We start from the raw sequence: 12949 nt of genomic DNA on the forward strand, positions 1-12949 counted from the left end.
TTCTGCATTTCATCTGTGGTACAGCCAGAAAAGAAGGATACAGTGGACCCCATCTAAAATTACTTTGGCATGGAGTCTTCCATGGGCTGCAGGTGGATATCTGCTCCACTGTGGTCCTTCATGTGCTGCAGGGGAACAACTTGCATCCCCATGGGCCACAGGGGAATCTCTGCTCTGGTGCCTGGAGCACCATCTCCACCTCCTTCTTCACTGGTGTTGGTGTCTGCAGGCTGTTTCTCTCACATTTTTCTCATTCCTCTCTCACAGCTGCTCTGCAGTGTTTTTTACTCTTTCTTAAATGTGTTATCGCAGAGGTTCCACCCGTGTCACTGATGGGCACATCTTTGGGCAGTGGCGGGTCTGTTTTGGTGCTGGCTGGAACTGGCTCTGCTGGACATGGTGGGGCAGCTCCTGGTGTCTTCTCACAGAATCCATGCCTGCAGCTCCCCTGCTACCAAAATCCTGCCATGTAAACCCAATCCAGAATCATGAAAGGGAGTGATCTTCATATCACAAATATGCAAAATGTTTCTTGATCATCTTCTGAACTTCTCTCTGTGTACCAGTTACAGGTCAAGGAAAGGCTTCAACGTTCTTTGAGGAAAGACTTCAACTTCCAAGGTGAATGAGAGTATACTGTGAAAAGAGGAAGATAATTTGATCTCTACTGTTACTGCGTGTTTAACTGTGGTGGAAATGTAGGCAGAGTCAATTTTGATTACACAGGATTTATCTACTCGCTACACTCCAACTTCATTTCATATTGGAGTTCTTAAAGTGGAGTCCTCCAGTGTAAATGTTATAGACTCAAAGAAATAGTAACAAGAAAGAAAATATAAGCCATATAAAAAATGGAGCAAGTATATATACTGTTCTTATAAGGGGAAACAGGACATTTTTGTTTACCTTGCTGGGTTCCCAAATAGTTCCCAAATAGTGAACCAAGAAAAAGAAAATGACATTGAGCAAGAAGTTGAGTCTTCACAAGGTGTTTAGAAGGTTTCTTAGGAAGTGAGGTGACAGAAGAGTGAGTAGTCATCCTTGCTGTGGAGGCAGTGACTTAAGAGGCAGGTGGCACCTGAGCTGTTAAATGGGATGCCAAGCACCCATACCTTAGTGGTAGCACTCTCTGAGCTATTCCCTGTACAGCAGGCAGGACTAGATAAAGAAGTTGCTAGGTAAAGCCTCAAAGCGTGTCAAGAGATGTCAAGGTAGAGGGTTAATTTACTGGGAAATATTTCACTGAACAGTTTAAATTCTTCTCTGCCGTGTCTGTTCCTTCTAAACCAAAATAAAATCTGATTGTTAGTAGTTAAGAGATGAGAGCAACATACAGAAAAGCCCACAGTTTAGGGTGAATAAGCTAAAGTTTTAAGATACAAAAGTTTGACGTAGTTGTTGGAGGGGGTTGCTTTTGTTTTTGTTTTTCAAATATAGAACACAAGAATGGCTACAGTGGTTCAGACCACAATTTGTTGCAAGTACTCAGCATTGTCCTGGAAGACATGATCTGTCAGACAGGGCAGGACAGGGCAAGTATTTAATCCTGCTTCCCCACACCACTGGCCTAGCCACTGGATTTCTGTGATTCAGGAGGTTCCTGAGAAAATCACTGTCTCTCTTAAAAAGTTTTGGGATTGTTTTTTGATCTACAAACTAGTCCAATTTCTTGTCATGTATTTGTGAACTTTTAACATAACATCCCCTGGCAAGACGTTTCACACCTACTTTGCATGGTGTGAAGAAGTTTAGAACAAATGAAAGGAAGTGCTTTTTCTTTCACTGGGTAATTACATTGTTACGGCGTGTTGTGGTTGTGAAAGTGGTGGCTCTAAGAGCAGTTGTACAAACCCATGGACAGAAAAATCCAGCTACAGTGATTAAATGCAAAAATAGAATTGCTGGCTCTGAAAGTACCTAAGCTGTACACCTAAGCTGCACCTGAAAACAAAGAGGATACCTCAGGAGAAGCATACCCTGCCCACAAACCCAGGCACTAGACATTAACCTGATTGACCTTTGTTGTAGCATGGAACAGTTGCCTGTATGTTCTTCACTGAATTGTCTGTATTGCTTGATGACTCTAAAGAAGTGAATGAAAATCAGATGAAAATAATTTTGGTGTTCCTCATCTCTTATCTCCTTTCATACTCATAGTCTAATGTGGAGTTAGTTCCTGAGCAAGATTTTGCAGATAGGAATAAGGCTTTGTACCTCTGTTCTCTCTCTTCAGGGAAGTCTCATCATATATTTATAAGCATTTGCTTCTCTTTCCAATGATATTCAGTGCAGAGTGCTGCTGAAAGCTCTCATATCACTTCAGAAAGTTTGATATTTCATTATGCAGATGACAGTTGTTGGTTATTCCCTCTTATCATAAAGGACCTCTGACCTCAGTAGTCAGTAATTCAATAGATACCAGAATGGTTCCTCAGGTTTACTTTTACTCAGACAAGTAGAGTTGTGCCAGAATATAGCTAACTGAGAAAGCGCTGGGCATAGCTCTCCAACAGGTAGAAATCTAAATATAATCATGCACCTGACCAGTGCATCAATTCACAACAGTTCTCATTGCTATGCGAATCTAATGAGATCAGTTAAATCACAAGTATCTGCCCTCTGCTAGTCCTGTAATTACTCAAACTTGTCAATGTTCTAGGAGTCAGCAAAGTTTTACGTATCAGACCCATACGAATTTCCATTCTGTGCACTAAGGATTTGCATTGTGTCACGCTTATGGCCCTGAGGGTTTGAGTACACACCCCGATACCTCTCTCTGTGTCTGCCAGAGAGCCTTCCTGGCAGCCAGCAACCCTCGTGAGTCAGTTATGCTGCTTCTCCTGACTTCAGTGATGTGTGTCCTTCACATGGGACATCCTTTCTCTCGGCTGCAGTGGGCCTTTGAAGAAGGTCTCGCTTGTGTATTCGGCTGCTGCACTGTTCTCTCCAGCAAGGTTTCTTGTCCTTATGCTTCAGGCAGTACTTTCTCCCTCTTCGTTCAGGGTACTTTCTTGGTGGAGGATGACAGTTTTTATTTGCCAGCCTCTCCTTTGAAGAGGGTTCAGGAAGTTTAACGCTTCAATCCCCAAACTCATTCAACCCCTCTCCTATGCAGCAGATCATCTGGCTATTTCTCTTCATCAAAGTGGTTCTGTTTCCTTGGAAATGGAAACTATGCCTTTGTCAGGTGCCACCTGTGATTTTAATTGGCTGTTGTCGGAGTGAGAGGTGGGGCTCTTCACAGACCTTTGCTTGATTTGCTAGTATTTCTCCTTGTGAATTGTCCATATAATCTGTATCAAGTCAGTGTGTTAAGAGCTACATTTAATGTAATTATTTCATTAATATGTAGGTTTGCTATTTATATGTGGCCTATTACCAGCTTTTGGCTGAGACTAAGCACTGCAATTACTGTGTTTGGGGTGAGTAGTTTTCAGCCCCTTCCTCTGAAGAAAGTCGTACCATATACAAAATTTACCAAACGTATGGTAAAACTACATTTCTCCAGTGAAAGGTATTGCAGCCATCCTCAGTGTTTCAATATGCATTCAAGATCAGCAGCACAGCATGGCTGTCTGTTTCCATATATGAGTTGAAAGTGAGCTGGCTGCAGTTCAGCTCAGTAAAATAGAGATGTAGATGATAATTTCGGTTAAAGAGCAAAACTATCTAGCAGAAACAGCGTTGGCTCCTTGGGGTGATATTTTTCATCGTTTAAGTTTGTGACTTTTTATGAGGGATTCTTTCTCCTTCATTGCTGTTAGTCACGCTCCAATTAATAAGCCAGTCAGCTTCTTGTCATCCCCATGTGGCCAGGACTTTCTAGCCTCTGCTTTTTAATGTGGGTTTTGGTTCTTATGGAGTCTTTTGTTGTACTGTAATGAAATTGCTGCATAGTGTTGCTCCCGGACCTAGCTGTAGTTATGTGGTGACAGCGATTCAAGAACTCATATGGTTATTATATGGTGGGAATTTAAGTGGTGTCTGTGCTTGTCTTTCAACAATGTTGTCCACTTTTAGGGTTATGTACGTAGGGTTTGCCGACAGAAGATCATGAGCAGCAGTGGTGGCTTTCTGGGATCTCTGAGAAAGTCATGTTGTTAAAAGGGCTTTGGGGACTTGCTGAGGATATGTTCATTGGACTAGAGGCAGGAAGAAACCTTTTCTAACTGCTTGTCTGTCTGACTTGGTAGGGCTATTATTTTTACCTGAATGTTTATTTTTTAATGCTTGTGACAGACTGTTCTGTTGCTTGCAGGGAAGAATGTTACACACAGCGTATGTTGTGAAATGTGATATTAAACAAATGTGAAAGTCTGCTTTCTCCCATCTTTCTCATTTTTCCTTTCATTTGTGTTCAGTTGTGGCCAGCCAGAGTAGTAAGTTCTTTATCTCTGAGACACACTTCAGATTATTTTGGCAGATTTGCTCAAGGAGCAGACTTGAGTCCTGTAATTATTTGTGGTGGCCTATAAGAGAGAGAGCTGAGACTAGTCAGGAAGGAAGTATGAAGCTGAAGACATGGTAGGCTTTCAACTGAAGAGAATCCCACAAGTTCTTGTGCATACTTTGGATCAATCAGTAATGTATCTCAGCAGTGTGATCCTTTCACTTTGGGAGAGATGAATAAAGCTTTCAGCCTACCTCCCCGAGAGATCACTGTGATTGAAAAAGTGTTGTTTTCATGCAAGTATCTTTATAAACATGAAAAGATCAAATAAACAAGAAGGAAAAAGCCTTATGATAATAGTAATTCTGGACCTCCCAGCAAATTGACCTACTGGGATCCTTCACTGCATAAGATTACTTTACTGCAGTGAGAAACAATTTGTAGACAAATAATAGTTAAAAGATGCACCAGTGTTTTTTTGATGTAAGGGTGAATTTGAGTATGAATTTTACTTCAAATAACAGACTATAGGTCTTTATCATTTAGAATACAGAACTTAATTTCCCCATAACTTTTTACACGTGTAGCACTTCATGGGCTACAGCTTCTGACTGTTACTTTACTATCAATATCCTCCTTATTTCATATATGACTTGTATGCTTCTTAAACTGTTATTCAGTGATGAACTGAAAATGTGACATAATGCAAAAAAATAAATAATTACATTATCTGGTTTTAAGTTGGTATGAAAACCAGTTCAACAATTTCTGTTGCTGCAGCTTGAAATGGCGAAGTGGATGAGGGCAAAGGCTTGGCTAAATGTCAGTTAAGTTCAGGTACTGAAAGCTCTAGTGTCCTTGGCTGCTTATAAAAGTAAAGAAGCAGCTGAGCCTTCTAGTTTTGCTTGAGATAAACTGATCTTTAACTAGGGGGTGGAAGAGTAAGACTGGAAGGACACTGCTTATTCCAGTAATCACAATCTTAATACCTCCACAACGTGAGTTTGCCACCAATCCATCAAACTGGCAAGGGAGCCTCTGCCATACTGAATGTTTAGTGTGTTTTTGTTTTGTTTTGTTTTGTTTTTTCTCTTCTTCCTATAATAAGGATTTTTTTACTATATTGTGCAATTTTAAAAAGTCTGTTCAGTAAAAATCTGTATCCATTTGAATAAGTGGGCGCAATCATTCTATTCCTGCAGATAGAATGCAAATAGAATAATTTTTCTTTTAGCATATTAATTCAGTAAGAAGATTAATATAAGCTTGCAAACTTCTTAGTCAAAATCTTTATTATCTCAGCAGAATGCAATACAATTACTACTTGGATGCTGATAGTAAATGAACTGTTTTATTGAATTGTAGTAATGAAATGTTGGAGGCTGGAGTATGGTAGTTCTTTGAAAGACTACATTTGAGGAAGACTTTGTAAAGGAGACAAAAGAGGGCAGGACATTCTTTTTTTCCCAGAAAGAGAGATAAAGAAGTGGCTGCTAGTGGAGTAGTGGCAGATACCATTATAGCTTGTTGCCATTCCTGACTTCCAGTACAATTTGGAATCAAATTCTTAACTTCAGGTATATGTTTTAATAATACTCTGATGCAAGCTCAGGAATTAAGCCATGATCACATAAGTTATTATGAATAATTGATACAACTCCATTCAGGGATTGATATTCATATATTTCACAATTCTGGCTAGCATCACCCTTCGTTTCTTAGTTTTCAGTCCTGGTCTCAGTTTATGCTGATATTCTTTACACCTGAAATAATGATCAAACTAATTATCAGAGAAGCCCAGAGTAAGTCAGGTTGGAAGGGACTTTAGAAGGTAATTTAGTGTTCTGCCCAATGCAGGGTGAGCTATGAGAGCAGACCAAATAATTCATAACACCTTAAACGAATATTTTTTTTTAATACATTTTGAAGACTTCATGCTGTCCTTCTAAATATATTTTTGCACAGAATACTGAGGTTGGACCTTAAGGAGAGGTTCCTTAGGAGCCTGCATTAGAGGCAGAGCTTTCTTTAGAGACCATGAGTAGTGTCAAATGTTCCTCCAGCTGTGGTAGTCCTGCTGATGTCTGGTGTTACCTTCTAAATTTTGCTTTGGGAAATGGTAGCTCTGAATGTAGAAAAGGCTTCAGTCAACAAGTTTCTGCTAGGGCTTTTTTTAGTCTTTGACAAATGTTGTTATCAAAATTCAGATATTGTAGCTTTGCTTGCAAGGAACACATAACGGTTTTTGAATGATGTAGGAAGGGATTTTCCCGTTCTTTTACTACAGCACATTAGGGGTCCAGGACAGAGTGCTCCAATTTTTCATGTTTCATTCTTAAGATGTTATATATTGTACAAGTTTTACATCAGTGCAACCCCTGATTTTTTCCTGCCCAGTAGTTTATTTCTTAATTATGTTATTTGTGTCATTGAATATTGCCTCCTTTTGTTTTTTTCAGTGTGACAATGCAAAAGGACTCAAAGCCTTCTATGATGCAATAAAATACGGACCTAATCACCTGATGGTTTTTGGTGGCGTATGTGCAACAGTTACTTCTATCATTGCTGAATCTCTAAAGGGATGGAATTTGGTTCAGGTAAGGCACGGAATGGAATATATTCAAATGATGACTATCTTGTATCTCTTTTTTTTTTTTAAATTTAAAAGCTTAGTATTTGATACTTTTCAAGCTTAACCTTTTGTGTCATTAGCATATCTCAGTTTTGAAGGTCAGTGAAGTTGTGTGTAAAGAAGAACTGCTACTTCTGTATAGTACTAGATTTTAAGGCTTGGTATTGTGCTTAAACGCGTTTGAGTGTAGGGCAGCAGTTTTGTGACTCAGTAGATACATTAAATTATTTTTATTTAATTAATCTCAAAAAGCAACCTAAATGAAATGAAGTTCAGTCATGGTAGGTGAGCAAATCTAGGACTTATCCAAAGTTAGAGGAAACAACTTGTCTAGCCTTAAATTTTGCTGGGGTCTTTAATTGGTCTAGACTCAGTCATAATGTAATAAATTCCTGTTGACTTTAAAGGTGTTGGAAGTGCATAAATCTTCAGTAGTAACTGGGTACGTATCTTAGTATTGAACTCACAAAGCACATTTATTCCCGGCTGTTCTTCTTTCTGACTTTCTCAAAGGTCAAATTTGTGGAAAGGTTCCCTCTGCTGGGGAATCAGTTTATTAATGCTAATGTTTAAAATGCAGATGATAACAGCATGATTTTCTTCATTTGTTCAATCATCTGTCCAGTGATGATCTTTGAATTGATGGCTGTTCATGCAAGGTAGCCAGCCAGTGTTGCTTTTCAGCTGCGGAAATGCCCCAGCTTCCTACTCAATATTCGTATTGCCCAAAAATTAGTTTGTATCATTTTTATTAAAATAAACAAAACAATCTATAGCAAAATAATAATATATAACAATTACCTAAAGTTTCACTTACAGACAGACTCCTCTTTTCCACCTGGAATACTCACCGAGATTAATGTAGATTGAACAAATGAGGCATAATTAAGTTTGTGAAGAAGGTGATGATCAGAGCACAAATGGGAAAATCTTATGAGGATAATTAAAGTAGTTTAACTGTATTTGCAATGCTTGTCATACCAGATCTTTTTTCTTATGCTTCAGGATTTTTTCTAATGTAAAAAACATCAGTTCTACTGTGTAAACAAAATAATAGCATATCTCTGTAGATAATGGAGAAAGCAACAGAAAGCTTGAAACTCTTGTTTAACGCTCTTAAAAATTGCCTAGTCCATGGCCTGTAATGAAGGTATGTGGCTGGAGCTCTGTTTTTTTGGAATTTGTCACATGGAACTTCCAGATGATGTAGGATGTTTCAAGGGGTTGGATTTCATTGTGCTAAATCCTTTTCATTTGTACTCAATTTCTGCCCGCTAATGTCTGAAAATCAATTTGTTAATGCAGTTGCTCAGTCAATAAGGAAGGACAATTAGAAAGCTTCTATTTGCTTTTAAATGCCTGAATTTGTCAATATATGTGTTAACTTACATAATGATATGAAGCATTGCTACCAGACAGCATCTATTTCTTTGTATTTAACAATTACAACTGCGACTAAGTCTTACACATTATTAATGATATCAGTACATCAAGGGATTTTCTGCTGCTTGGGCTTAGCGTCCTGCAGGCACTAGATAAATCCTCACATGGCATAACTCCACTTTGCGTCAGGTTTTTATACATTGGTTGTCTGAATGATGAGAGAACACATGACAGCGTGGCCGGGAAGTGTGGTGAGGCTTAGTGGATGGTATAGGAGGAATGGAAACAGTCTACAGTTTGTGAAAGTGTTATGTCATATGGTGACAGCAGTATGTGTATCTGCAAATCAGCAGACACAGCATGTGTAAGATAGTGGGGAAACGGAGTACAGATCTCTCTGCTCCTCTGGATCCACTGTCATAAACATCTTTGATTAAAAACATGAATAGAAGGAATAGATAGAAATCTGTAGTTCTCAGAGTTGGAGCAATAATATTCAGCCTGATAAAATACAGCACTTTCCTCCCCCAAAACTTGAAGCTTCACCTCAAGGAATCACAATAAACTCACATAAATAGTTATATGAATTTGTGATCATGATGAAGTCATTTTATGTTCCAGTCAAGAAGAGGGAAAACAGCATATAGACAAAAACTAGCCTGACATCGTATTATTGAATAGAGGATATCCATGTGGATGTCTGACTCCCATGTTTTTTCCCTGTGGGGGCAGTCATGAAAACAGAGCTCTTAACCCTAACAGGAATATTTGATTTGATTTACACAGGTGTGAGGTGGTTAGGCAAAGTGATGACTGTCTTCCACACAAGAAAAATGCAGCATGACACTGATAGTACTGGGAAGAATAGGAAAGAAAATAAAGGTAACAGAATATAACTACTGAAAAATTACTTTCCTTAGCAAATACGGTGTGAGGTTGACTGCCTGAAAAACTTTTCTGAAAGCCTTTTAGCCCTGAATTCAAAGTTTCTGTGCGACTGCTTTTCCTCTGTTTGGGACAATTTTTCGTCTCTGCCTCTTCCCCATTCTCTCTAGTAAAGAGTCTCTAAAAACATGCAACAGAGTAAAAGGCAAAGAATACAAATATGCTGGAAATCATCACCTTGCATTTGCTACTCAGACAATGTTATAGTAGTGATTGGGAGGGGGGGGAATTCTTGCAAGACACCTTCAGTCTCTACTGTCCTTACTTGTATGCTGTTGATAATGACACTGTCTTTTTGACTTTTACTTCACTGGTTAATTCAATTCACTGATGGCCTGCAAAATGTGAAATAGGGAAGACTGTCAGAGGTCGAGAAGAGTCTCAGTCTGAAGGTGACTTGCCTTATTTCTGTACCATATCTAAGCAGAGGGCACTTTTCTTCCCCCATCTTGACAAATTTTGATTTACTTATGATCAGCAACAGAATGGGAGATTCTGTTCTCATCTGGCTGTCTTCAACTGCTGGCTGATTTAATTATCTCTTACTGTAACAAAATTAATGATTTTTTAAATGGACCATTTTTTATCTGTGGAAAGGCCAAGTTGTTTTAGCCTGCAAATACTTAAGTCGTCCTTACAGGCTTTCACTGAGGTGTGCTAGGTGACACAACCTGCAAACTGAAAATATGTGTTTTGTGAACACACGTTCTCAGTAGGATGGGTGCGCAGACACGCATTCCTTAGCTTCTCAAATCCAACAAATGAAAAGCTTCCCTGTGAGTAATCTCTGTGTGCCAGTAGTCCTTACTTCGTTGACTGACAGTCTGAGCATGGGTTGAATACTTCACGTGTGGCTTCCATCTCCAGTCTGTGGTGTGGAATCCATCTGAACCTTTGGTATTTTGGTTAAAAAGTGTCAATAATATTCTGTGCATCTGACAGTGGGTCATAAAGACATTAAGGTATAATACTGGGCAGTTGCTGTGCTGTAGGGTGGACTATTTCACTGTCAAATTCATCCAGATTCATCTTATCCCCATTCCCTTTCACTGTATATTCAAGGCAATTAAACAGAGTGAAGAAGAATCACTAATAGTATCTACAATATGTTGTGAAAGACCAGTTATATATTTTTATTTTGTACACTGGAGCATTCCTGCTAGTATCCAGGTAGTGCAAAACAGAGATGATGGTTTGCAATTCAGTCTTTCTCTTCTATTTCAGGATACCATCAACTGTTTACCTCTCCACGTGAATTTTCTTACAGTGGCAAAAGCATGTAATTCGTGTAGGTTGCCGTTTCTCCTATTTTCCATTGTCATCTCTCACTTTTCCTGATTGCCATATTAACATAAACATTTAACCGGGACGAGGATTTTGACCAACCTGGTCATCTTTCTTAATTTGTATAGAATCATAGAATCATTTAGGTTGGAAAAGACCTTTAAGATCGTCAAGTCCAACCATTCGACTTGTTGTGAAACACTTTTTCCGTTTTGGAGATTTCTCCTTTTCTTTCATTGCGTTGTTTTCATTCTCTTACAGCCTGCTTCGCTTACAGTTTCCTTTAACTCTGGAAGTAAGCTTCTGCCAGAAACAAAGTGTAAATGTTACTGCTTCATTAGGATATGCTCTGTTTCTACATATTTAATGTAATCTAGTCATAACTGCTGGCTTCTAGGCATGTACTGCTACAAGTGATCCAGTGATCAGATCATTCAGAACAGAGAAACCTTGTTTTAGATTCAGCATCTCATGTAGGAAAGTTTTCTAAGAAAACTATAGGTACCCTAATTATGATGTGGGCCCATTTTGTGGGCTAGACTTCCAGCAAATGTCTCTCCCATATTAATATAGGGCAAGTTCACATGTTCCTTTGGTTCTCTAGCTCAATGTAGCTGAGTATTAAAGAGCCACACCTGATATTTATTATCCCAGGGGTCTATAGGCATTCAAGATCCCACCTCTGAATTACTACAAAGACTACTGATGTCAGAGAAAATCAGTGATGTTTCTAGTCCTTGGTTTCCTTCTGAAACAAGGCTGATGTGATTGCACTGTCAATTCTTCCTAACGATTTCTGACCCCTGCCCAGTTGCAACCAAATTTTAACAAAGGATTTCCTAAAGATTATTAGCTTCTATACATTTCTGTGAAAATGAGCTGCTGAGGAGATAGATCCACATGAATGAAGCAGAGGCTGTAGCGTGAGCACAGCCGGCTCATGACGTGAGCTTGGAGCCAGCCGTGACAGGCTGTGCTCCTTGTCCTGCTGCTGTTTATGGGAAGGGGACTAACTGCATTGAGAGGAGAGTTAAAAAAGCAATGGAAAGAAAGTTGGCAAAATGCAGAGGAGGGGTGAAGCCTGGAAGAATATGAAGTAGGAGCTGGGGTGTGTGTTTGTGTGCGTGTGTAGAAGCTTAGGACACGTGCATCTATAGGAAGCCAGGTTTGTTAGCTGGTTCTGTTACTCATCAAAATTCTTGTTGATACAGAATTTCACAACTATATGCAGGTTATAACCAGAGTTTTTTAATGCTTAAGTAATGCAAGTCAACACAGAGGTTAAATAAGAAATTTATTTATATAAATATAATATATAAATATATTGGTGTGAAGTGTGGTGGGTTTTTTTTGGTTTTTTTTGTTTTTATTTTAACATTCCTTGTTATGTTTGTTCCAGCACAGTAAGTTTGTGCTACTTTTGCCTTCACTGCACTATTTCCATCTGCTATTAGTCTGAGCAATGAAAGGGGCATTTAAACTAGTCTTTGGCTAAGAAGATTAGCTACTTCTATCTATAAGATGCAGGCGGTCCCACTTGAACAGGCCTTTCTCCCACTGGCATATGACCAAACGCACCACAAAACTGGAGCCTTCAGCTTCTTGGCCCACAATTTGCCATCATAATATTTCCCCCCCCACCCTATTTTATCTCCTGGGATTGGAGGGATTTTGTAGACTTTCTATACTTGTGTTTTACTTCTAACAGGGAAAGTGTGTGAAGGGAAACACCTCTTGAGGTCTTATTATATGAGGTGCAAACCTGATGACCTTCTGGTCTTGCCTTTGGGAGTTAGCTGAGCACATAAGGAAGTTTTGCTCACTTCACCGTAGGCATGCCCAGGAGCTCCTGAACAGGAAGAAAACACAGCAGGACTGACCTTCAGGCAGAATTTCGTGTGAAGCTTCTCCTCATTTGGGAGAAGCTTTGGTGAATTTTGGAGAGAGACAGACCTTTTAGTTCTGCAAATCCTTCTCCTGATACAAGCTGCCAGCAGGAGCTCTGCTGTTATTGGTGTGGATCTCCTGAAGCTCTGTGGTTGCTGCTGGGGAATAAAATGCATGGGAAGTCAAAACAGATCAGCAGTAGCGTACATCCTAATTAGACTGTGTCTTTCTGTGTGTGGATGGATGTGCACGTGCACAATGTAGAGCAGAAATAGACTTGGAAAGTTGGTTGTATATTCACCTTGAAACTTAGAGAAATTAATGTTGCAGTGCAGCAGGGGAGACTAGTCTAGGGCAGAAGAATTAATTTAGTGGCAAAAGTTTCTTCATTGTGATAAAACCACTGACACTGATTCCCAGTGCATTAT

At 39.3% G+C, this 12949-nt stretch overlaps 1 protein-coding gene across 1 annotated transcript in view; it reads left to right on the plus strand.

Annotated features, from left to right (window-relative positions):
• The window catches only part of GABBR2 (gamma-aminobutyric acid type B receptor subunit 2), a 491071-nt gene that overhangs the window by 98995 nt on the left and 379127 nt on the right, over positions 1–12949 (plus strand). Inside the window, exon 2 of the mRNA XM_075084470.1 lies at positions 6850–6987. Coding sequence (XP_074940571.1) covers positions 6850–6987 — 138 coding nt within the window. The remainder of the gene's footprint in view (positions 1–6849; positions 6988–12949) is intronic.

The sequence above is a fragment of the Phalacrocorax aristotelis genome, chromosome 2 (genome assembly GCF_949628215.1).
Source record: "Phalacrocorax aristotelis chromosome 2, bGulAri2.1, whole genome shotgun sequence".
Taxonomy (NCBI): domain Eukaryota; kingdom Metazoa; phylum Chordata; class Aves; order Suliformes; family Phalacrocoracidae; genus Phalacrocorax; species Phalacrocorax aristotelis.